The 26,842-nt window shown below is 45.3% G+C and overlaps 1 protein-coding gene across 9 annotated transcripts in view; it reads right to left on the reverse strand.

Moving 5' to 3' along the window:
* Window positions 1-2,570: 2,570 nt before the first annotated feature.
* Window positions 2,571-26,842, reverse strand: part of BEND7 (BEN domain containing 7) — an 83,272-nt gene continuing 59,000 nt past the window's right edge. For 3 of the 9 annotated variants that reach the window (XM_068561654.1, XM_068561607.1, XM_068561661.1), the window contains 3 exons: window positions 17,032-17,151; window positions 8,486-8,539; window positions 4,564-4,878 (listed from right to left, as the gene is read on the reverse strand). In XM_068561654.1, coding sequence (XP_068417755.1) covers window positions 4,817-4,878; window positions 8,486-8,539; window positions 17,032-17,151 — 236 coding nt within the window. In that variant the 3' untranslated portion in view covers window positions 4,564-4,816. Of the gene's footprint in view, window positions 3,059-4,563; window positions 4,879-6,582; window positions 6,792-8,327; window positions 8,540-17,031; window positions 17,152-26,842 lie in introns of those variants that run through there. The other 6 variants (XM_068561648.1, XM_068561623.1, XM_068561642.1 and 3 more) reach the window with 6 other exon arrangements.

Genomic DNA, 26,842 nt, shown 5'->3' on the forward strand with positions numbered 1-26,842 from the left:
CGGAAGCGGGAGAGGGTAATGTCCGTCCTAGTCCGCCTCTGCTGGGGAGGATGGGGAGTCGGGGCTCTTAAAAACATGTTTTCCCCAAGGACTGAACTCTAAGTGGCCTTAAAGATAAGATCCGTGACATCACGATGCTTAGATTCCAGAGAAAAACCAGATAGTAAACACATAAATAAGCAAGACAGTTTCAGAGTGTGGTAAGTGACCCGAAGGGACGAAAAGACTGTGACTTGATGCAGACTGGGGGCTACCTGTGAGCTCTGTGATGGTGCCGTTTAGTTCAGACTCGAATTATGCGGAATGAATGGGGCTTCAAATCTTGATCGACTCTAGCTTGGGACAGAGCTACCCAGTTTAAGTTCCCTCCTCTCGTTCAGGAACTCAACGGGCCTTATGTTGCTGGTGTTTCCCCGGGGCTCACAGCTGTGCTCCTGGACCCCAGAACAGTACCAGGCAGACCCAAAATGTTCAGTGACCACTCGGTGAAGGAAGGAATGGAGTACCGTGTGCACCTGAACTTGTCCGTCATCTTTCTCCAAGTCGCCCCTCCCCACCGTGTTCCCAGTCTCGGGAGCGCCAATAACACGCGCACGATTCTCCAGCCAGAGACCTGGGTGTCGGTTTCCACACCTCCTCCCTCCTCCACCGGAGCTAGTGCGTCTCCAAGCCGTGTTGGTCCTCCTGTGCTTCAGCATGTGGGGCTTTGTCCTCTTGGGTCCTCTTTATCCATCCCTAGCTATTCCCTCGGCTTTTTTTTTTTTTTTCCCCTCGGCTTCTTAATGGGACTCCCTGCTCTAGGCTGGGCCCCCTCCAGTTAACGTCCCAGACTTCAGCCAGACCGATCAAGAGAGCCTATGACTCTGATTGGACCTCTTACTCAGAATGCTTCAGTGGCCCCTACGCGCTCCCAGCTTTTCGGGTTGGTCCATAAGGCCTGGCGTGGATGGCACCAGGCCGACAGACCTCCCCAGCGTCAGCCCTCGTCCCTTGCATCCCAACCCCGGCTGTGCTAAACCAACACAGCATCTACCGACAGTGGGTGTTCAGTAAATGCTTGAGCTGGACTCAGGGTGCAGTTGGGAAATGAGTCAGCCGCCGTCCCCCCATCACTTGTTTTGTTTTGTTTTTTTAAATTGATTTATTTATGGCTGTGTTGGGTCTTCGTTTCTTTTCTTTTTTTATTTTTTTTTAATTTTTTAATTATTTATTTATGGCTGTGTTGGGTCTTCGTTTCTGTGCGAGGGCTTTCTCTAGTTGTGGCGAGCGGGGGCCACTCTTCATCGCGGTGCGCGGGCCTCTCACCGTCGCGGCCTCGCTTGTTGCGGAGCACAGGCTCCAGACGCGCAGGCTCAGTAATTGTGGCTCACGGGCCCAGCTGCTCCGCGGCATGTGGGATCTTCCCAGACCAGGGCTCGAACCCGTGTCCCCTGCATTGGCAGGCAGATTCTCAACCACTGCGCCACCAGGGAAGCCCCCATCACTTGGTTTTAAGGCTGGGCCTGTAGGAGGGGAAACAACTGAGGCAGGTGTGTGACTTTTATTCTACGAGAATGCAAATGGTGCCCCTTCTGGTGGTAAGACTGGGTCCCCTCCCACTGGATGAGAAAAGCCCTTCAGGGTGTTAGCCAGGCGACATACGAGGCACAGATCCTTGCCAGCGAGTGGGAGCAAGGGCATCCCGGGGGCCTGGGGCCAAATCATGTGCCGTGGCAATAATACAATAATACAAATAATCTCCCCGCACAAAGGGCCGCACCAAGCCCTGCGGGGATTACAGCAGGAGGGGCAGGCTGGTGCCAGGCCCCCAGCTTCCAAGGGCTGCGCGTGCGTGGAAGACTCTAGCTGGCAGTAGTTTAGATTTTCTCTCTTTGCAAGCAGTTCACCCTGTCACCTTCCCTCCTGCAATCCGGCTGCTTTCTTACCCGCGACTACTGCCCTCCTCCCAGCTGTGGACTAGCTCAGCGCCAATGCCTCCACATGAGGGCCCAAGAACCAGACCCCGAACCAAAGCCCCGACAGTGCTGGCGGGCCAGCCCTGGGTGCCTTTGGAGGCAGGAGGGGGCAAGTCCCCATGAGGAGTAGCGCCCCCCTGTGTTCAGAGAGGAGAATAAAGCAATTAGGTTTGAACAGCCACTTTGCGTTAGAGAAGATTGATTTGTCCTTCTGATGTGTTGTTTCCATAGAAGCAGGGCTTAACCGTTTAAGTGAGGCTTATGAAGCTACCTAATTCAGTTAAAATTAGGCTTCAAGCAGATCACTACTTACTGCTCAAGTGTTACTGTGGGACCTGCCGCTGATCTAACTGCCAGGCGGAGCCTGTGACTTAATGCATTCCGAGACACTCTTTCTGGTGGCAATCTGGTTCGTTCGTTTATTTTTAAAAATTAACTTCATACGGAGAGAAAACTTTCTGCATATGATCACCAGAGTACTAATAAATACCTTTTAATTAATGGCTAGCACTGGCTCCCCTTCATAAACGCAGGAGGGCTGGCACACAGGCAGGAGACAGGCGCATTCAATTAAAGTAATTTATTGTATTCTTCCAGAACAGACATAAAGGGCGTCTTGGGAATTGATATCACAGCACGTGTTATACACCATTTTCACAACCAGCCTTGTGTTGAATTTTTTTTAAAGAACATAGTAATCTTAAAAAAATCTAAATATTTACATATTAATAAAACATATATACAGAAGATTGAGACCTTATCCATAGATATGGAATAATTCTTTTTTTTTTTTTTTTGCTAAGAAAGCCTATAAAAAGGATTTCTGAATAAAGTCTGAACAGTAGTCGCAGTTAAGTAAACACAGTTTTAATTTATAAAATATGATTTTACGGTTGCAGTTTTATGCCGTGTATTTCCAATCTGTGAATCCATTGCACATATTCGAGAGCCCAGCAATCCCCACCCACCCCTCAGGTAGTGAAAAATTCAAGCTCTCGCCCAGTCTTGGCAGGAAGTGCTTTGAAGGTTCATGGTGTATATTTAACAGATTCCACAGCTGTAAGGTAAACGTTTCTACTTTTATTCGCCATGTATTCATCTTACTGTAACAGAGTTGAAAGGTCACTAATTAATCTTTTCAATTCCCTTGAGAAAGACTTCCTTCTGAGAGGCAGAAGACAAATTTTAAAACATATCTTGCAGAAAAACAAAAGCCTGGGTTCACGGTACTTCATTAGACTCCTTGATGAACAGAGAGGCTGATGTCAGGGAAGGGTTACTAACTGGCCTGAAATCGAAAAGGCTAGCTAAGCCTGTGATGGAAACCATTGATCTGAACCTTCCTTGGGGCTCCGAAAAGAGGATAAAAGACACACGTGTATGAGATGTAGCTGTCTAGCAGGTGGATTGATTCCATAAGCCACGCCTAGACCAGCTTTGTCACATCACAGGAATGCCTCCTATGGTCTTGGGTTGATTAGCTGGTCTTTAGTGGGTACTGACTCCCCCTAGAGCTCCCCTCCTAGCCCAGGGTTAGCCGCCCCGAGTGACGTGATGGCACAGGTACCTGGGATGGGGTAGTAAGGAACTGAGGTTCCCGGCTTGGCCAGCGCATTGATGGCTTGTTGCCCGGCGCTGGGCAGCCGTGATCCTCATTTCTCCTTAGCCGCCTCACCACAGACCGCGGGAGGGGGACTAATGGTAACTCTGAGCTCTTACACTCTCCGATTCGATAAAATAAGTGCTAGGGACGTGTGTTAAATGGTAGCACAGCATTTCCCCTCCCCACGCCCCGGGGGTTCGGTGTTTCTACTGTCCAAATTTCTTTCAAGCCAACTTTTGGCCTTTGGGTCAAGTGCCAAAGATTCACGGTAATCTGCTTTATACAATAAATGAAGTGTAAATGCAATGCCTCCAAATAAACAGGTATTTTAAGCTCACCACCTTACTAGAGAAAGGAATCTGGAGGCAAATATCTCTGTGAAACAAATACCCACATGCCAAAAATATTTCTTTAAAATGAATCCACATTTTAACTTGTTGGTTTTATATAAAGTGGGGGGGGGGGCAGGTGTACCAGAACCACGTGAAGTATATGAGATTAAGCACATCTGTGGCCAGTTGCCACATGATGCCACAACCCCCTGGATCACTCAGTTAAAACCATCTCTTAAAACAGTTGTCAAGTGTCATGTGGATAGCTGGTTACTTTGAGTTTCTCACCTTTTAATTACTTATTTTGTCGCTGTGTCGACACAACCTACATGAAAGATTTTTCTTTCCTAAGAATTTACGTATCGTTTGCACTTATCAGTGACAAATGATTATTCTGGGGAGATATGATGCCACAAATGATTTCATCTAATAGATCAGAGCTGTCCTGTCTCCCAAAACAACTTTTCCATCTTCTAAGCTGGTGAAGATTCTAATTAAGTTTGGCCTTCAACACTGCTTCCTTGGTCCGGAAAGAGCCATTCTCCTGTATACTGCAACTAAGCAATTTACATTAAAATAAATACGCTTCAAAACTCTATACCATATTCACACTGAAAAAGAAAAAAAAAAAAAAAAAACAGGGAAAATAAAACTGCTGCTTTTTCATGGACACTGAACCAACCTAGTGATATGCTGGACATTTAAAGGCTGAGAATGCAACTCTAAAGATGATTTTTAAAAATCTTAGGCCAAATTGGAGGCTTGATTATCACACATTACAAAGAAAGAATATGAAAACTATTCAAACATGACAGGTCAGCTTCACAGAACGCCCACACTTTGCAGTAATCTGAAATGCTAGTGGATCTTTGAGGAAATTCCAATGGAGGAGATGCGTGCACTAAGCAGTGTCACTAAAGGAAAGTCTAGGCAGTGAAAGCTGTCTCTGTGTCTTCCGTGTTTTCTCTCCTGGTGTCAAATATATGACCTACAACAGAGACAAGAACGTGAAGGGGGGCCACTTCTCTAAGGAAGAGTTGTACGCTTTTCTATGACACGGCCAGATGCAGGACCTCATTGGTGAGGTATCTGTTTCACCTCTAAATCAGTATTTTTTAGCCAAGGCTTTAGGTGTGCCAGATGAGTAATTTTAGCCATTAGAAATCTGTAATGATGATTTTTACAGGAAAACCCATGAATGTGGGTTACTATTAGAGTATGTTCATTACCTATCATCCAGGAGTAGAAAATGGCTAAATAAAATATGATATGACCTGTAAGACAGAATACAGTGCAGCTATTAAAATAATGTGTATGGAGATTTGTAATAAAATGGGAAACGCTTGTTAGGTGGTAAAACAAAACAGAACAGAACTTTAGGAAACAAAATTGGATGGATTTGACCTCCATTATATAAATTTAAAAAATATAGAGAAAAGTCTGGGAAAAAACACCCAACAATAATGGTTGTCTCTGGGTGGTAAAAGTAATTTACGTTTTCTTCCTTACACTTTTCTGTATTAATTTCTAAAAAGTGTGTAAAAGAATGCCAATTTATGACCAAAAAATGCTAAGCCTAGGTGCGCTTCGTACTATTCTATTTCAAATCCAGAAGCCACCTTTAAATGTTAGTACTGTTTCGATTTTATTCTCTGTACTCTTTTCCCCCCAAAATTGTTCCCTTATGGTGGTTTTTCTCCTTTATCAGAGCTCTGTCTCCACCCCTGGGCCGTAGTAGCCTCTGCCTCTGGTCTGAGGGTGGGATTTGTTCACCAGAACCTATCTCAGTGCTGATTCCTGGCATCGCTCAAAAACACTTACTGACAGGGTTGAGGGGAAAGAAATTAAGAAAATATGTTTTTCCACTAGAAAAATCTGTATCCATTTTTGTTAAAACTAGACAAACAGAAGTTTGCTTAAGTGCTAACGGACTGAGATAAATGTCATCTGACGCCTGACTGTAACCGTGGCCTGGTCGGTTCCGGTTCATAGAAACACTTGGGGATTTATCCCCCCGTCCCACCCCTTCCCAACACACGTGAATTTGGAAGGAGAAAAAAGACCTTAACAAGGTAATAAAGGCACTGTTAAATCTTTAAAAAGGACCAACTGTTGCCAGCTCAGACAGACCAGATGAGGAAGGTCTAGCCAGTGAGTCTCCAATGCAGGGAGGAAGATGCATGGACAAGAAAGGTGGAATTCATCCCTCGGACGGTCTCATCAAGGAGACACGTAAGGAGGGAGGACTAGGTCGTGGTGCTGTGTGCAGAGAAGCCCCAGGCTGGGATTTTACGTGAGAGGCACTCCAGAGACATGCCAGTCTAATCAAGATTGTTTAATTCCATTACTGCAAAATTTGGGCACCAATCCGTGACTTCTCTTCCCCCTTTTCGAGGTGATAAGTGGTATTATTTATCATGCTGTTTAGTGATTTGTATCAGATATCTATCAGGAGTCTAGTGAAGAAACCTGCGGGAGGCGTCCTACTACTGTCCTCCTGAGGGCCTCTACTACTGTCCTCCTTAGGGCCTCTACTACTGTCCTCCTTAGGGCCTCACAGCCTTGGGTAGGGTCTTCTTGGGAAGAACCCAAGAGCTGAAGCTGCAGCGGACTTCAGGCTGACTTACGACAGACACGCTAACTGTGAAGACGGGGCGACACTGAGCGCTAACTGTGAAGACGGGCCGACACTGAGCGCTAACTGTGAAGACGGGCCGACACTGAGATGGAATCCTAAAGGGATTAGTACATCCATCACCTCTTAGGATCTTTAGGAAACATGCAGAGAAGGTGTGAGAAAGCTACGCGGTGGATTGGCTGGGAGTTGAGAGCCCAGGCCACCAACCAGCTGTGAGACCTTGAGAAAGTCATATAGTGTTTCTGGGCCTCAGGCATTTTTACCTGTAAAATAAAAGGACTGGATAAAAAGAAGGGACGGGACTAGATGATCTCTAACATTCCTTCTTTCTCAGATTCCTCGAAATTCTTTTCGGTTCCATGAGGTGGTTCTACCATCCTGTGTTCAGTTTTCTCATCTGAAACATCTCTCTGCCTCCATCTTCAGACAGGAAAACTCAAAGGTATTATTTCAAGGGGAATGGTTTTCCAGCAATAATACTTCTTAAAAGCCCACTGTGTCAGATGGTGGCCAGGACGGGCAGTGCAAATGTCCTGGGGTCATGGGGGGCTGATGGGGGAGGAACCCTGGAAAGTACAACTAGAACAGCAAGGTGTTCCTCCAGGGGACCTCCCGAAAGGGCACAGTTTCATCATTAGTAGCAGTGCTTCATGCCTCTACCTGCAGTGGGTGGTCAGAACGAGGCTAATCGGAGTTGTCTTGATACTCAGAGGAGCACAGGTTGGGAAGGAACAATTAGAGATCATGCATTTCAATTCTCTTGATTCATAAGTGTGGAAACATAGCCAAACAAGAACTCCCCTTTCTGTAATTTCTATAATGACTATATACAGTGAGAACGCGATAGAAGCAGCTTGCTCTTGCCCTCTGCAGTCATTTCGTTTATTTGTCCATCGATCTGTTGCTTAGCTACTCAGTGACAGAGAAAGCACCGTATCATTTGCGTGTCCGAGTTTTCTGGCTGCTCTGAAGTTCACTAACGTACATCTCTGCTACACCGTGAACTCAGGGCAAGCGCTGTCTGTGAACACGGGGCCTCGCAGAGTTCCTACACAGACTAACGACTCCTCTCATACTTGCTGGATCTAACTTAAAACTTACCACCCCAAATGGAGAGAAAACACGGAGTTGAGCTTTTTCATTGACAGGGGGTTTTTTTGGGGGTGTGTGTGTGTCTGGGTTTGGTTGTTAGAGAACCTTCAGGTATTTTGAGGGAAGTGAATAAAGAGTCTTGAGACCAACTGAGGGGATAAGCTCTTTGTCACATGGCTCACTGATCAGACACCTGTCCCTCAGGCTCTCGGGCGAGAACCGATGCAGAGGGAGGAGCCCAGGGTCGGAAGGATTACTTGAGAGTCAAATAAGAAGAAGTCAGAATTAAGTCTATGGCTTAACCCTGCAGCAGATGCGGCAGTGAGATGGTGTATTCGGCTGATCGGGTTACAGCATCAGGAATGTGCCACCCAGGCTAGATGGATGGGCACATTCAATCCCTCACTTAAGACACAGTATTCATCGGGTGCCCATTATAGGAAGAGCAATGACACTGCCTCTCAAAGCTTTTCGCGAGGGAGGTGAGGCCAGAACGCATGTGAATTTCATCATAAACTGGATGATCCCTGATCTAAACAGAAATGTCACTTCGTGTTAAAATATTTTTTTTAATGTCCCAGGGCTTGGGGAGGCAAAACGTTGTGACACTAAGTTCTTAGGACTTGCTGTTCTGAGGTTATCAGGCAGATGAAACAGAAAGTGAGAAAACTGCAGCTTTTCGTACTCAATGTGCAAAATCTCTCTGAATGCAGGGCATTGAGCTCCTCTGATTACTAGGGGTTCGGCCTCTTACAGAAGCAGTTTGCTCAAGCATCTGCATCTCTGATGTTAAAAACATTTTCAATGCAAATATTCTCACGTGCTGTATTTTCCAGCAGGTGATGAAAATGGAAATGTGTTTTACCTGTTGGGGGTAGAGAGACGCAGTCCAGCCGTTCATCACCGTCAGCTGCCTCTGCTGGTTACAAACATGAAACACAAATCTCATTAGTTTCAGGGAGCTCATTCATTCTGCCGAATAAGGTAATACAATTTAAAAACTCCAGCGCACATGATAGTTTTCACCTTTCTTTTCCCTTCTCAGCTTCAGCCAGTTCACAGTAGAGATTTTAGTACCACGATTTAAATATTTTTAAAATGATGATATAAAATCCATCTTCCTCTATTAAAATTTTTTATATCTTAGGAACCTTATTCTATCAGTCATTGATGATTTCAGTTCGTTTTCGCTTATTTATATAGGCTTAAGTATCCACCCAGAATCTGGCGTGAATTGTTTAAATATGATCGTCGAAGGCATGGAGGTCAGTGAATTCCTATGGTAGAATTTTACTCGTCATCCTCAGAACCATTCTAGTGGGGCAGGCTTAGGACAGCTTGGGAACAAAACTTTCTTTGGAGATGACTGGAAATTCAATCTAAAATCGGCATTAATTTAGTCATGAATAAAATCAGAAGGAGTAAGCGTTTCTTCAAATGATTTGTCCCTTCTGTGCTTTAAAATGCAAAACTTTGCTCATCTCTGATATATTTCAATCTCCTGAAGAGTTTCCCAAAGGTAGATCCTTCCGTCACAGAAAACCTTCCAGCAAGTACAAAAAAGAAGATGCCCGTACGTTTCCTGATAAATGTTGGGCTTGTCAGTTTCCCCAACGTGCTGTGGACAGGCCAGAACATTCCACGGCTGCTGGGATAATTCTGGCCCTGCTCCCTCTGTCCCAGGGCTGCCGCCCCCTTGTAAGTTTCCTGCACGTGTGCCCGTGAGGCCAGTCAGGTGAGGGCTGCCCCGTGTAACACGTTGTAATGCTGAGTTGCTGGGAAGCAAACTAATGGTATGTTCTTGTTTTGACTGCCGTGGCTTTAAACACAATCAGGGTTCAGAGATGGATGGAGACGTTCAGAGATTTCCCCTGGTTCACCCCTCCACCATCCTGCCCTCAGACTGCCACACGCTGGCCGCGGTGAAAGACCCATCGCCCCTCACCTGCTAAATCCACCACAAAAACACCGAGACAGAGTCGTCAAGACGAGTTTTGGCTGGAGAGGAGCAGTAGCCATGACCCAGCAATCCCACTACTGGGCATAATACCCAGAGAAAACCATAATTCAAAAAGACACATGCACCCCAACGTTCACTGCAGCACTATTTACAATAGCCAGGACGTGGAAGCAACCTAAATGCCCATCGACAGACGAATGGATAAAGAAGATGTGGCACATATATACAATGGAATATTACTCAGCCATAAAAAGGAATGAAATTGGGCCATTTGTAGAGATGTGGATGGACCTAGAGACTGTCATACAGAGTGAAGTAAGTCAGAAAGAGAAAAACAAATATCGCATATTGACGCATATAGATGGAATCTAGAAAAATGGTACAGATGAACCGGTTTGCAAGGCAGAAATAGAGACACAGATGTAGAGAACAAACAGTACGAATTGGGAGATTGGGATTGACATATACACACTAGTATGTATAAAATAGATAACTAATAAGAACCTGCTGTATAAAAAAAAATAAAATTCAAAATAAAAGAGCAGCAACCACTAAAAATTATGTTGTAGATGAATGTTTAATACTGCACAAAACATTCCAGTCAAGCGATGGGATAAATGGTAAGATTAGAATTCTATAAATAGGTTTATGGACAAAACACAGGACATACTAAAATGTTAACAGTGTTTCTCTCTGGATGAAAAGCTTATGGGTATTTAAAATTTTGTTCTTTGAGTTTTTTATTTTTTATTTTTTTTTATTTATTTTTTTTAAACATCTTTATTGAAGTATAATTGCCTTACAATGGTGTGTTAGCTTCTGCTTTATAACAAAGTGAATCAGTTATACATATACAATATGTTCCCATTTCTCTTCCCTCTTGCATCTCCCTCCCTCCCACCCTCCCCATGTTCTTTGAGTTTTTAAATTTTTCTTATATATTTAAAAAATAACAAACATGTTATTTTTATATTTAGAAGATATTATTCTCTTCTGATTGGATTAAGTGAACTTGAATAGGAAGATGAAGTACACGGTAGTTCTTTCATTGTCTGGGATTGATTGATTGATTGGTTTTCACTCTTCAAGGTTTATTTATTGTTTTAGTTGGGATAACACTTAGATAGCTGGCTGCATTATTTCCGTCGATTTTTCTTTTTTACATCACATGGCAATGTACACTATTCTGATACATATAGTACATAAAATAAGATCCTTTAGAACAGTTATTCACAAGACATGCAATACTGGAGTTATCATCAATCCCAGGATGTGATTAATTGGAAAAAAAAAAAGTTGGACTAGGCATCTTGGCTAAAGGAACCAGAAGATTTAAAAGATTCTTCAGTAATAACAATAATAATAGCTATGATAGGCATCACCATTTACTGAATACCATCTACTGAGCAGTTATTATATGCATTGTGTCAGCTAACCCTTGGCAACCCCTACAAGGCAGGTCTATCTTATGCCCATTTTAAGAAATGAGGCAACGGAGACAAACAGACGTTAAGACGTACCGAGGGTTTGACTCAGGTTAATGCCTGGGCTTGACCTCTTCGCTATGAACAGTCCAAATATAAATCACATGCGTCACTATAAGCTACAATTGTAAAACTTCAAGTTCTAGTTCATTTGACACTTTAGTAACTTTCTCTACCTTCCATGAAAAGCGGCTTTTCATTTACTGATGACAAAAATCAGTTCTGGGTGTAAGTTGATCTTCCCTTTGTAATTCAGCTCTCCTCACTTTAAAAAAACAGGCCTGTGCAATTATGTGCTTTACTAAGAACCAAACATACACAACCCCAAATCTGTAAAGGATTATGTATAAATGAGTAGCTGCCCGCTGCACAAACAGGGCCAAGTGTTGTGGATGAAGAACACGACTGTTAACTTAAATTTGATTATAACATCTGTCTGTAACAACAAGCTCACAATCTTTCTTCTCTGGTGACAGGCAAGTTGTGAAATTTGGGAAAGATTAAGCAAGTCCAATAAAAATTTAATAGCAGCGACAGCTTTACTCTTAGATCCAACACAAATAAAAAAATTGCAATTTTTGCGCTGAGGAAATGATCTAATGAAAATTATAAAAATCCACACCAGAAAAGGAATCATTCCAGTTATCGAAAAAAATTTATTACATGTGATGAGAGCCCCAAATGAATTTCTATTTGGATTCGCAGAACAACCTTTCACATCTGTGAGGGGCACTTCCTTTTGCTGGAGGCTTCGCAGGCTGCCTTTAGCAGCGAATTGATTACTTGCCCAGGTAGAGTCTGTACCTTATCCCAGGAAGTGAGCCAGATGTGATACATAAGACTGAAGCTGTAGAATATCCATGAGATGCTGTATTGTCATTTAGACCGAAAAGGAGACAAAAGAAGAGCAGGCAATAGCACCGACCCTGGCCCCTCAGTTCTCATCGGCATGACGACAGCAACGCACGTGGCTCCAGTTCCAGTTTGCTGGGATCCCACTTCTGTGCCGCTTGGGGAGAATGAGGTGGGACAGGATTTGACAAAATTGGGAGACAAAGCCTATTTGGCGGGTCACCGTGGATGTGCTGTCATCTTGCTCTTGTGTGGTGTGTGCGTCAGGGTTAGTTTTGTCCTTCAGCCACCTTGCCCTTCTCAGACGCTAATGGAACCTGCTGGACAGGCTGGGGAAACCTGCCGAGGTGCCAACCACAACTCTCTAGGCGGAGAATCGAAACCCAGTGTCAGAGTGGAAGCATGCTCACTCAAATGAGACGACGACTCCGGAACAGGGTAGACGATCATCTGAGCGGGCGAGATGTTCCACAGGGGGCGGGGGGAGACTGCAGCCCATTCTGTACCAACAGGCACACGAATTACTAATCCACACCCTGAGATGGTTAAGAAGCGTGTTCACTGGCCAGTCTATCTGGGGGAAAGAGAGGCAGGAACGTGGAGGAAGGTCCCCACTGTGCGCATGTGTACGCTGTGGGGAAGGGAGTGGGGACCAGAAACTTGTAATAATAACTGGTCTCAGCATCTGACAACAGAAGACAAAGGTGTGCTTATGTATAAAAATACATACAGGAGGGGAACAACATTGCAGCAGAACTTGCTCTTCTGGTCACGTGGCCTCTGGCAGCAGAGCTGCTCCCGTGTCTCCGAGTACAGCCTTCTCCAACGTACTCAGTATACGCCCAGCGCTCCGCTCCCCACGTGTATGTCCTCCACCTTCGGAGGTGACTCTTCAAACGGAAACTTTTCAGCTCCTTTAGGGACTGTTAATCACTCTCCCCAGCTAGAGGCACAGGTTCTGGGACACCAAGCCCTCTTCCTGCTTCCTCTGGGTTGTCTCTGAAGCCCCCTCAGTCAGTAACATCCGGATCCTGAATTTATACCGTCCTTTTCCCTCAAGCTCCCAAGGAGCTCCAAGCATTTCCCACATCCTGCCACCACCCCCTGTGATGCAGGAAGAGGTCCTAGGTAGAGGAAGCAAGTGCAGATTTGCTAGAAGCTGGTGGCGCAGCTGGGGCCAAGGCGCGGGGACCACAGGGCAGCTGGTGGATGGAATCCGGCCACTCTGGCCCTTTGCCTTTCCTTCGGACTGCGTATTACATTTCAGTCTCGTCACTATGACAAATCTTAGATCTCTCTGATACTGTATTTAGTGTCTTTGTCTTTTGGGTTTGACAACTTGCTCTGAAAAGCGACAGGTAGGTACAAGTTCTCACGTATTCAAAACCATCAGGATTGCTAACGCAGAACTTAGGCAACATAAGACCAACTTAATACTTAACTAGCAAGGACACGGCTCAGCTTATACTTGAAAATAAAGCTGAGGAGACACGCACCCAGCAGGACACCAGTGCTTACTTAAGGAGGGGTTACTCGCGGGGTGCTGTCTTTTGTAACACCTGTCAGTCAATCGCAAAAAGCGCTTTCCCTGGAGCCTGAAATCTAAGGGGGCAGAGTCACAAAGGGGCCTTTGTGAGGTGTCTCCAGGCAGAGGCAGGGGACCTTTAGCCTAAGAAGACATAAGAGAGCCGCCGGCAGGACGGTGATCTTCCCAGGTGTTTCCCAGTTAAGCCACCCAGAGTGAGGTCTGGGCGCCTTGACCCGAGACTCTGAACCTTTGGGGGAGCTGGGAGAAGAGGCGATCAGGAGTGAAGTAAGAGGCCTCAGGAGACGGGGACAGAGAAGTGAGAGAAAGGGCCTGAGGACGAAGGACAGGGCACCCAGGGATGGCCAGGCGAGTGGCCGCAGGCGTACCCAGCACGTGGCCTCCCCGCGGGTTCTGGGGGCGGGGGATGAGGAAGCCTCTGAACCTCCAGTCAGGAACTGATGGAATGTTCTCCGGGATCTCCCGGGACCGCGATGAGCTAAGACCTTTTTGCTGTGGACAGCTGTCCCTTCATTCCCATTCACTGGTCCATTCAACAAGTATCCGGGCGTGTCCACGCTGTGTCACACAGTGTTCTCAACGCTTAGGACAGAAACATGCAGCCTCTGCTCCTGAGGATCTCGTGGAGGAAACAGGTGTGTCCCTGTCACTATTCAGGTGGCAGAAGATCAAAGTGCCGAGGCCGCCTGTGAGGCCTCCTGGAGAAAGTAGCCTCTGAGATGCTTCGCGCTTCCAGGCGGAGGGGAGGCCTGGGTGTGGGAGGCCCGCCGACTTCAGACGGGGCGGGGCGGGGCAGGGTCCGCTGTGGTCCAGGGGCGCACCGGGCGATGGCAGGAGGTGAGGCGGCGCTAGGCCGTGAAGGACCGTGCGCGCCGTGCTGGGTGGGGTGTAGGAGGGTTTTTGCCTGGGCGGACAGGAAGCCAGAAGTATTTAATCTGGGGGTGGGGGGGCTGGGGCATGACCGGACCTCATTAGCAGAGGCTCCGCTCGGGTCCCAGGATGTGGCCGAGCCTGGAGCTGCACACTGGAGAGCCCCCGGTGATGGGACAGTGCAAGTCACGTGGGAGGACGCACAACGAGAACGAGAAGAAGCACCGAAGAGGGAAACCAGGACCCGGGTTTAGGAGGCGGGCAGAGGAGAAAGAGGTGGGGAAGGAGACCCAAGGCACTGACAGGGAATTTGGAGGAGAAACAAAGAGAATGAAATCACAGAGCCTGGAGGAAGAGAGTTTCAAGAAGGATGCGATTCGAAAGGGTAAAAATCAATACGGAGGTCAAGTCTGAGTGTTAATATAAACAAGTGAAATCTGATGATCTGGACGCAAACGCGGCAAAGGTTCACGTACGTAGAGGAGTGAGGTCAGGGGCAAAATGCCCTGGATTCTAAACTGAACTGGGTGGGGAGGCGGACTCAGGGAATGCAGGCCCTTTTGGAAGAAATCTGACCAACGATGTCGGGAGGAGAAAGGAACTGCTGTGTTTTGTTTTTGGTTAGCAAAGGGAAGGAGGATAAGGTCGTGGGCATTTTTTGAGCATTATTACGTGTCCGCTCTCTATCGGTGGCAATACTTGCATTATCTAATTTTAACGCTGAAAACACCCCGAGCTAGGTATCAGCCTCGTTATATAAATGGAGAACCCGAGGCTCAGAGAGGTTGAGAAATTGGTCCAGGTTCCCAGGAAATTGTAAATGGCAGATCAGAGCCAGGAAAGCAGACCTCTTCTCTCCACTGCACCACGCTGTGTTTATTTGCGATGATTTGGGGATGCAGGAGAAGACAACAGTGAAAACTGGGAGACGGAGGAGGAGGATGAGCGCCTGCTTTACTGCCCAAGCCTGAAAGCCTTTGAGAGTGAAAGGGGCGTCACTGACAATCACGCCGGGACAACGGGAGCAAAGCAGCTGCCCCAGCACAGCAGGCTGGCCGGTCCCCTGACCGAGCACACGACGTGGGGCTGCCTCAGTGACCTCCATGCCGCCAAGCATGGCTGCGCACAAAGACATCTTCCGAGGGGTACACTAGCTTCACTGATAAAGACGTTCATGTACAACCCGCGCCTGGAGCCTCAGGACAGCTCTGAGGCAGGCTGTACCTCTATGTCCACTTCGTGATGGGGACCCGAGATGAGAAGTATTGAGTGACTTGTCCAAGGTCCAGAGCTGGTGAAGAGCGGACATGAGCCTTGGAAACCAGATCTACGGACTCTGACGTGACTTGTTACCTAATGCAATAATCCATTTGGTTACCCATTAAAAATATTAGTAGTCCGTTGCTCCTTATAAAAAGAGCATCAGTTAAGTGTAAAAGAAGTCAAAAGGTTAAAAAAGGAGGGAGGGAAGATTTTTAATTAAAAAAAAAGCTCATCCAGTTATAGCTGGATAGTTTAGCGTCTTGCTAGCTACTTTTATAGAACTGTCAGGTTTTTCACACTGAAAATCCACTCGGTCCCTCGGTGCCCTGTGTCTTGTCGAGTCAAGGGCACGCCCAGCCTGAGCCCGGAGCTCTCCTCCCTGGGGCTGGTGGCTGGGCTCCTCGGCAGGCTTGGTCACGGTTACTTCTACTCACAGTGAAAGTTCAAGTAAGGGGCTGTGTTACAGACAGTCTCACGAGTTTGTACTGCTGTTCTATGGACCCCCAAAGCATGACATTCAAGCATCTAAATCCTGTCTCCGAAACTCTCACACCACAGCTACAGAAGCACAGAAGGCTCTTAGCAGGCCAGGGGGCCTGAGGTTTGATCGGTTGTTTTTTGTTTTGTTTTTTAAAAATAATATCTAGAGGCTTGTGGCCTCCTAGGGATGATTATTCCTACATAATGGCAGAAAACTGACCTCAAAAGGATTCTTCATTGGTAAATTGTCCCACTGTCACTCTGGGGAGAATGAGATTTCAAATGACCAACTCTAAATAGTCATAATTCAACTGGTGTTCACCTTTCCTGGAAGAATGATCCCAGAACCACCAAGCCCAGATTGAAAGAAAAAAAAGAAAAAAGTAAATATCTGGCTTAAAAATCCCTTTCTATTTTACATGGTGTTTCTGGTAAGATGATTATTGTGTGTGTGTGAGTGTGTGTGTGTGTGTGTGTATTTTAATTTATAATTTATTTTATTCACTTAGTACAGTAAGAACACCTTTCCATGCAATTAAATATATTTCTACAGAATCTTCTTTTTGTGTGTGTGTGGTTTTTTTTTTACCTTAAGCAACTAGTGCTTTTTATGAAGTCATGCAGATCCAAACAAATAAAAATCAATAGGCAATAGAAACAAATCACAAAAAAGAGACCTCATTTCATACATAAGACCACCAGTGAGATTAGCAATCTTTTTCATTTGTACTATTTAAAGTAAATGGCCTGACATAATTTTCACTGTTTAATCTTAAGGTGAATTTCAAAATCATTTGACTAAGATTTTAAGATACAAAAGCAAAGCACATTATATAAAGCTTCCCCTTTAAAAGACAAAAGACAATGAAGTATCTGAGAGCAAAGAATTGTACTTTGTATCATCTAAAAATTCGATAAAGCGCTTCTGCAATTATTTTCTTGCAGCTTATTCATACCTGAGCCTCTTTTTAACCTTCTTCTGGCCAGTTTGATTTGATCCTGTAGAATCTGAACCCAGTCTCTTGGGCCAGGAAGTTTATCCACGTGATTAGCAGTGCAGTACTTTTCTGTGAAGACTGAAAGAAAATGTGAAATATTGTTAAATATTTTAACAAAGAAAATATGCAGATCTGAAAAAAGAACATAACCCCAAGAAGGAAAAAAAAAAAAAAGAGTGTACTTCTAAAAGATGTCAGTTCTGCAGTGGATAGTCTCAAAATCCATACGGCATTCCTCTGGTGAAGATGGAGCTTGGCAGGGCCCATCCTACATACCATGTCCTGTGCTTCCAAATGAAACCGGTTACAGATATTAAGTAGTTCTACAGAAACTACTCTTTTTAATTGCTCCACATCCATGTGTATGTGTCTTACGGGCAGAGGAGAAAATGCTTCCTAGGGGTCCATTGGCCCCATGACAGACTTCTGCAAGTGTATCAACATATTTCACTTTTCTGTTAACCCAAAATCAAATGGAAAATTACACAAGAAGATGATACTCTGGTGGTGATTCCTGCTAGGTCGATTGGCACTCAACATAGAGGCAGTGCAGGTGGGTGTTAGTGAAAGTTCCAATCCTGCTTTGAGTCAACCTCTTGCATCCTGTACTAGCAGCTCCTGGGAAAGAGCTCCCTAGTAAGCACAAAGGAAACTCTGGAGTCACGTGCCATGACAGTTATCTTAGTAAAGCCGCACAGCGTGTGATGGTGCACGCAGCACCGGGGTTGGCATTTCTGCCTCACGTGTCATTCCTGAGCACTTTTCAACCCGCTCCCCTCAAGGTCAAGGCCTGCTATGTGGTCACGTCACACTGCCTCCTTGGTATTTAAAACATCGATAATTTTAACATTTTAAAGGTTTCTTTTAAAAAGAAAGGACAGAGGGAAATGTTGACAGATTCAACTACATAAAACTGTAAAATTTCTATTGAATAAAAAATAAACACTTCATTTGAATGAGCGGAGCTAGTTGCACTAAATCTACCATGATAGGAAGACCTCATCCCAAACGAAAGAGCAACTTCAAGCCTCCACCGATAAATGGAAAAAGTACACTTAGCAAAAAACGTTCAAATAATATGTAAGCCCCCAAGTTGCAAAACACTTTATACCTACTAAATTAGAAAAACAATTAGGCTAATACTTAATATTGATAAAATTCTGTGGATCTGGCACATTCAAATATGACTGTTGGCATAAATTGGCAAAACCCTTTTGGGAAATAAGATGGTTCTATATAATGAGAGACATAAAACTGTTCTTCCTTGGGACTGGTAATCCTATTCCTAGAAATTTATCCTAAGGAAACAGTAATATGAAAGAAGGGGAAAGAGTCATAAACAGTCGTCCCCTGGACTCTGTGGGGCATGGGTTCCAGGACCCCCATGGTACCAAAGTCCGCGGATGCTCAAGTTCCGTATATACTATGTGTATTATATGCATACAACCTATCCACATCCTCCTGTATACTTTGAATCATTTCTGGATGACTTATTATACCTAATACCATGTAAATGCTATGTCAGTAGGTGCCTGCACTTGGCAAATTTAAGTGTTGCTTTTGGGAACTTCCTGGAATTCTTTTTCAAATATTTTTGATTGGCAGCTGGTTGAACCTACAGGGGCAGAGCCTGTGGATCCGAGGGGCCGAGTGTACAAACATCAGCAATCCAGTTGTGCAGGAAGAGATGCAGGGCAGCAAGGGGCGGGCAGATGTGAGGGGGTGGGAGCAGGGGAGGCCTTTCAGGGATCGACACAATCACGGGAATCGGGGCCAGTGCCAGCGAAGACGAAGGGGTGACGGGAACAGATCAGGAACTGGCATTTCTGGAGAATCCCATGACCCGGTGAATACAGGAGGAAGGTGTGTGAGGGGAGCTGCGAGGTGCATCAGGTGTGGTTTGGAACACGTTGAGTTTGGGGTGTTTGCGGAGTCCCCACATGGGGACAGCTGGCGGGTATTTCAGTACAGAAGCCTTTGGTTCAGGGAAGGGGTCCTGGAAGAAGATGCAGGTTCGAGGGGGCACAAACGTATATGTGGTCATTAAACCGACAAGAGGAAAAACAGTGACCAGGGAGAAGCTTGCGAGTGAGCAGAGCACTGGCCGAGCACAGAGCAGAGAGAACCCCCGGGGCTGAAAGGAGGTTGAGGCACAGGAGTCCAGGAAGGAGCCGGGAAGCAAGGTCTTGTGCAGGCGGAAGTGGTGCGAATACCACCAAGAGGAGGGACCCACAGTCCCGAGTGCAGACAAAGGGCCAGGAAAGAGGTGAGGAGAGGGTCCCTGGAGGCCGTCATCAAGGGCGTGGGGAGGGTGGCCACAGATGACACTCTCCAAACACCAGGACTGGCGGTGGGCTTGGGGGGAGGAAGGGGGGGGGGGGAAGGCTGGGGATGGGGGAGGCGGCCCGCACTGTGGCCAGTGGGGATCCAGGGAGGAGGAGGGAACAGTCTAAGGAACCATATACCAGAGGAACTGGGGCGGGGGGGGTCGGCATTCGGGAGAGGGATGGGGGGTTACCCTCGGCCGGGACCAGGAGGAAAATTTCCTCTGAACCCGGAGGAGGGGAAGACAGGGGTGGACTTAGAAGGGGTCCAGGTGGGTCATCATCGCTCCTGACGCCTCAATGAACTCAATGGTGAAGGGCGTGGAGAGTGCGGGAACGTCTGGAATTGCCCAGAGGAGGACAGGAACGGGAAGGCAGCAGACGAGGGCGCAGGATGCCGAGAAGGAGCGGGGCTGCGTGCCTGTGGCGGCAGCGGCCATAGGGCAGGTGTTTTCTCCAGGGCACCTGGCAGCTCCTCGTCTGGGGTGGAGACACCCGATGGGAGGGCTGGTGTAGGGTTAGGAGTTTGCCGGCCAGGTTTGGCAGAAGGACAGGATATAAAGCATTGAAGATGGTGGTGAAGGTGCCCCCTGGAATGAAATTACAGCTTTCTCCACCCACCCTTCCTTTCCACCCGTATCTGGGAAGCACGTGAAGCCAGAAAATGGCTTAGACTTGGGCAAATCTATGGAGACCAGGGAATGGATATATCAGTGGGGTTGGCAAGGAGCTGCCAGGGTTTTCTCAGTTGCCAGGGCAACTGAGAGTACAATGGTGGAGCATCAAATGTTGGCAGCGAGCAGGGCGTGTGGTCAACGGTGTGGGGTTGAAGTGTAGTGGAGATGAAAGCCAGTGTGGACGAGGTCTGGACACTCCAGCTAGGGGGTCACAGGGATCTCTCACGTGGATGGTGAAGTTATCCAAGATGGCAGCAGGACCTGGGAGTGAGAGGAAGGAAGACGCAGAGCTGTGCTGATGGAAGGGCTCCATCCTAGCCCCAACTGAGAAGAGGAGGAGAGACGAGGAGGAGGGAGAATTAGGGTCCAGGGAGAATACCAACCAGGCTGCCCGATCTATGATACATGGGGCATGCGAGTAAGCATGCATCTCTCCACCTGGGAGAGATGCAGAGGGGACAACATCCCTGGGGTAGGGGTGCTTCTGAATCTCCTGTACCAGATTATAGGCAGGGGTCTTCGGGGGTCTTTGTTTATTTTGCCTCCCTAAAAGCACCTACTGCAGTGCCCTGGACTAAGAACTCCATAAACATTTGAAGAATAAACAAACACATTTTCTACTCTTGTTTCTGATGGAAGTAAATACAATAGCTCAGATATTTAGGCTAACTGGGGGAGAAAGGCCTATCTGAATTAGTAGGAAGTCTTAATAGCATATATTTAAAGAAACAAGGTTTTATTACATTCAAATGCCCACAATGACACTTCTTAATCAGAGGGTTGCCGAAAAGTTCTTGAAATCACGTTTTAACGAACAAAAGGAAATATTTGTATTTGGCACCCTATTCGATTATAGGAAAATGTATACCACAGAAATGACTGAATACACTGTCTTAGCAAGTAAACATCTCCCTCCTTCCTTGTAATGTTATTTATGTAATTAATTTCCATAGCAACGCCTCTCTTCTTAGATTGGGAAATGCATGCATCCAAATTAGCCCACATTAGGAAGTAGAGATTCGAAATTAACAAAACAGATTTGGATTATGCCAACATCAAAGTGATTCCCGGCAACCACGTGTGTCAACGACTAAGTTTAGGAGAAACGGAGGGAAGGTCTCCCACTGTGTAGGTGGCTTCCAAGCGGATCTTTCTCATCATTTTAAGCTCAAGTATTCTGCTGCTCGTTCAAAAGGTGACAATTTCTCGTCATTTTTTTCTCCTTTCAGTGAAAAGTTATCTGGTTTCAATCATAAGAAGCCAGGGAAATCTCTGTCTCCTGGGTCTCCCTTTGCTTGCAAAGCATTGGGCTTTCCGAAAAATACCTCTACAAACAAATATTTCCATCGGGCATATTATTGACATTCTAGTTCATGGCTTACACTCAAACTTAAAAGAAACTTTTAACTAGAATCTACCTACAGAGGACGAAATCCTATTCTTTCTGTTACATGCGCAGAGGAGTCCTGAGAACAGGGCCAAAGGACGGTCATTGTATTGATCTGAAAACACTCCATATGCTATGTGGATAGAGGTATCGGGTAAGCAGAACATATTTTTTGCTATGTGAATCTATAGCTAAAGGTCAAGCTATTATCCTGGTAATAGTTCCATTAGGAGTAATGATGTGAAAAGAGGTATTGCATTTCTGAGCTGGGTTTCCTACTATGTTAATAGTGGGTCATTAAGAATCAGAGTAGAACAATATGCATTTATCCTTAGAATGCAGTAGGTCCTAAAAAGAAATTTCCCTCTTCTCCTGTTTTAATATATTAAGGGGAAGCAAGGGATAATATTAAACCAGTCCAAATAATCTGAACAAGTGGATTAAGCCCAACAGTTAAACTAAATAAAAGAGTGGAAGCATCTACTCTGCTTAACATACTTTGAGGTCCCAAGGCCCAAAGAGTATGTGAAGTCACCAGGGAAATGACACATGTTCAATTTGATCTGTACGTGAATAAGGACTTTTCTCAGATGCTTGCATTCATTCGAGCCATGCCCTTTAACTGTGTATCAATAATGAATAAGCTAGTGGTGGCTGAGTGGATCCTTCCCTGGGAACCTGGCATCTAACATAATCATCAGTGAACACGGCGGTGTGTAGCGTGTCTGAATGTGATGAGCTGGGAACAGAGTGGATCGGATGCGTTCCCCAAACAGCTGTCTGTTCACACGATAGTTCCTAGAGGACTCTTCGTGAGGGTTTCTCTGGCTCTCTGCACTGAGAAAAGCAGGATATGGTACGGGTGTTTAAAGAAAGCCACTGGATCACACAGACAATTCAAGACGCAGGAGAAGACTTACAGAGCTTTAATTTCACTGTGAAATCCTCTAACTGGGTTAAAACTCCGGCCAGCTGTGAGAGCCCAGCTTCTGATTTGTTGACTCAGTGTTAACTTCTGGTCAGACAGACAAGCGGAAATCAAGACTTACATCAAGCAGAACTGAAAGTGGGGTCCTCGTTAGATCTGCCAAACTGCCTGAGGCTGTGCGGGCCCGGGTCAAGGGTGAGAAAGAGAACCGAGCGGACAAGGTTTCCCTTCGGGCTGTACCCACCTCCTCCCATCGAGTGAGGATAAACGCCAGTGCCCCTCCCACATTTCCCTCTTCCCTTCGACTCTTTCCAAGCTATGATTTGAAACCTCCCATGTGCTAAGTACCATCTAGCTATCTCATTTAATCTTGGCAAGAACCCGGTGGCACAGGTATTGTGATCCTATTTGACAGATGACAAGCTCAGAGTTCGGGCAGGTTAAATAACCAGCCCAAGATGGCACAGCTAATAGGGATTATTTTCCACATAAATTAATTAATTTTTAACTTAACGTTGTATATGAGCACACAGATTCTGTAAAAGGAATATAATGACCGAATTCTCCATAGAGGCAAGTTGACAGCTACGGTAATGCTTCCATGCGAGAGCCGTGAATGCTGCTCTACTTTCAACCACACAAAGCAGAAGCGTGGCAGCCAACGGGGGAGGGAGACCCAGGCAAGTCTGTGAGATCATGGTCCCCCCATATTAAGGGGCCCAGGTGGCCTTGGTATGGAAGGGAGAGGGTCACGGACTCGGGTAGCTTGGGTGTATAGTGAGGGTGAAATAAGGACATCTGCAGAACAAAGACTGAAAGACTATGTCACACAGACCGGCATTCAAAGAATTACTAAAGGCTGTATGTACCTGAGGAAAAAGAAACCAAATGTGGAAGGAAAGATGGGGGTGGAGGGGAAGAAAGGGAGGGCATGACCTGTAGGATATTAAGAATTACTGCAATGCCAAACTAATGAAAACTGTGTAGTACTGGCTCAGAGACAGATAAAAGACCAAGTGTAAACATGGAAAAGGGGAGCTTAGTCTATGAAAGAGGTGGAATTACAATTCACGTTTAAAAAAAAAAAAAAAGAAGTATGGTGTTAAAATGACTGACGACCCACAGAGAAAAACACATGCAGTCCCTCCCTCACATTTTAGGCAAAAGTAAATTCCAGGTGGATAAAAGACTTGAGTATGAAAGAGAAAACCTTAAAACCTTGCTGGAAAAAAAAAAAAGAGAATGTCATTACATAATCAGGGCAGGGAGCATTTCTTAAAAAGGGCACAAGAAATGCACAAAGCATAAAGTGATCTATCTGACTGTTAAATCTAAACTTTGGTATGATAAAGGACTTCGCCGGCAAAGTTTCTACAAGTCGGAAGGTGAGAAAAAGTATTTTTAATACCTGTAACAGAGGAAAGAATTCATGTAAGTCAATAAGGAAACAAAAACCTAATGGGAAAATAGGAAAAGGATGGAAATTCACAGAGCAAAATAACCAAATAGTAATAAATATGAAATGACGCTCAACCTCGTTAATTATCGGGGAACCCACCACTGAGGTGTCATTTGAGACCAATCAGACTGGCAAAGAGTACAATTTGTTAACACCAGATGTTGGCAAGAATGAGGAAAAATGGGATTTTGTATCCATTGCTGGTGGATGTCTAAATGATACTGTTGGCTTTAGGGAGCCATTTGGCAACACTTAGTGGTGCTGACACTGCTTCTACCCCGAGACTCAATTCCACTGCCCACTGCACGCTGCCCACCGTGGAAAATCGGGAGCAAGGAGAACCAACTTAACTGTCCCTTAACAGAAGGCTGGGGAAAGAAAGTGCTTTATTTATACAGTGGTGAGCAGTTAAAATGAATACACTAGTTTTATAAGTGTACCGATATGGATAAACTTGAGGAAAAAAAGACACAAACTTGCAAAAGTACAGCATGAGGCCGCGTATCATAGGTAGACTCACAAATTCGCAAAACGATAGTAAATGTGAGGTATGGATACACATTTAAGCAGTAAAGTAAAAATAGCATGAACAGGGAAGATTCACACCAACGTCACGTTACTCTGGAGCAGGAGGGAGCAAGAGTCTGGTGAGGAACATTTTGATTCCTAAAAAAATAAAGGAGCGGGCTGGGGGGAGGGTATGAAGTAAATCTAACATCTGTTTTCAATCTCAGTGGTAAGACGGAGAGAAAAGGAATCTTGGAAAATGTCTTCAACACATTCAAGATGAAGAGGAATACCATTATTTCCACTTCTGACCTCAAGACTACTTACTGCTAATGGGGACAAATGCTGTTCTTCAATCAGTCTATGAAGAAATCAGACAGTGTCTCCTAGGATGAGGCCATGGAAATGCCAGTGCTCACTAGTCTCAAGCACACTCCTTACACACACTCTCTCAGGATGAGCACCAAAAGCTTTCTCTAAAAGAGAACCAGAAGACTGGGTGGTCGGCCTCCTGGGAGGAACAGGTGAAGGCAAGAATCCATCACCCTGCAGGTCTCAGCAGAAATGCGACCTTCTCAGGCAAGGACTCCCCGAGTTGGTTAACCAGTGGTTTTTAAATAATACCATCTAGTGATCGTCTAGACTATAAACTCAACAAGGGCAGAGATCACAGCTCTCTCGTTCATGGCTGGCACATAACAGGCAGCATAAATGTATGATTTGTGGAAGAATAAATCTGAGAAACTCTTCTTCTCTGGTCTTTGACTTAACTTGAAAGAACTGAAGGAAGAGTTTCTTCAGTAAATAGCCATTGGTCTTGAAATACACAGAGTCCTGGAATTCATTTCAGGTTTGATTTAACAATAAGACTTACAATGGTTCGTCAACGAATGCACCTAAATATGAAGTCTCCAGATTAGAAGTAAAGATAAGGAAATACAGTCATGCAAACGATAATGTGTTTATTGATGAGATCAGAATATCCTACTGAATTGCATATGCAGGAGACTGCAGGGCAATCAGCTGGTCGAGCAGGGTGATAGCTACCAATAACAACCACCGAATACTTCGTCCCTTAGTGCTGGTCCTTGCACGGGGCTGTAACTTCCAGTTGGTTGTTGTAATGAAAAGCAATCTAGTTATCCATAAAACTGATTCCCAGTCGTATTTATTTAATTATGAGAATTTGGACAAAATTCACTGACCCATAGTATTTCTGAACTGGAAGAGACTTGGAAAAATTAGCCAAGCCACACTCCTTTTTTTTCAAGAGAAGGTAATGTTTCAAGACCTTACGTGGCAGAGTTGGGAATAAACCTACATCCCACGATGCTCCTTTCACTGTCCCCAAACTGCTGGGACTTGGAGGTTTGAACAATCTTGTGGAATCACAGTGATTCTCAAAGATTTGAGGCCAGAGTAGGAGGAAGAGAACAGTATCCTCTGTCTCCCTTTATTTAGTTTTTGCTACAGTGGCGCCTCTGTCTAAGAGGAAGTGCCTTTAGTGGTGTCTTACATTAAACAAAGTTCATTTTAATTTACTTTTATTTAAGAAAGCCCTCAGCAGGCCTAATCTGCAACACAACTAGTGGGAAGTACAACACTTTCCTTCGGCTTGGGCTTGCAGTGCTGTAACACGTTTGCTTCACGTGCTTGGTGTATTTTAAGGGGATGTATTATATCTGCTAAATATTAAGATCTGGTTAATAACAAACTTTGATAAAATGGTGTTTTACTCTTTACCCCTTTTTTTGGCAAAGAGAAATATTTCAAGGTCATAGATTTATAGAAATTCTACTTGGAAGGCATCTTGGAAATAGTATAACTCATTTATTTCATAGATCTGGAACTGAGAGCCTTAAGTGAAACAAAATTTAAAAGGTCGAGAATCATCAGTTCAAACAGTTGGTCAGTGGCACAAAAGTACGTGTCCGCCAAGTGCCCAAGCACTGCTTCATAGAATGCTTCTATGTTTATCTGTTCTTTATAGAAATGAATGAGAAAGTGCTGAGTTTTCCTCTGAGTTCTTAAAGCTAGGGTTTCTTGGCACATGAACTTTCGAAGTCATTCCATGAGGTCCTGAGTTCGCCCACTAGCCAGTAACAGCCACAGGACCAGAATGAGTTATGACACATTTGGGGAGTTCAGAGACCATCCTATCCCTCACAACCACCTAAATTCAGAGATGGCCAAGGTGGGAAGAATAAGAATGATGAGCTGGGAGAGCAGTGGGTGTGATGCGGGCCTTGCCCATGGGGATCAGGTCATCAGAGCAACACACTTGCCCCATCCCTGCCTGCATCTACCTGTGGCTGATGTCGCAGAGTGAACATTGGGGTGAAGATGCTGGGCATTAGGACAGGGCTGATGCCTCAGATTTTGTTTCCTGTTCTTTTTTAACGGTGACAACTCCCTTCTAATTGAGATCAGCTTGAAGGAAATCTGGGGCTTATGTTGAGGCGGACAATAGAAAAGTTCTCAAACTTT

Source organism: Eschrichtius robustus, chromosome 1, assembly GCF_028021215.1.
Source record: "Eschrichtius robustus isolate mEscRob2 chromosome 1, mEscRob2.pri, whole genome shotgun sequence".
NCBI classification, from domain to species: Eukaryota; Metazoa; Chordata; class Mammalia; order Artiodactyla; family Eschrichtiidae; genus Eschrichtius; species Eschrichtius robustus.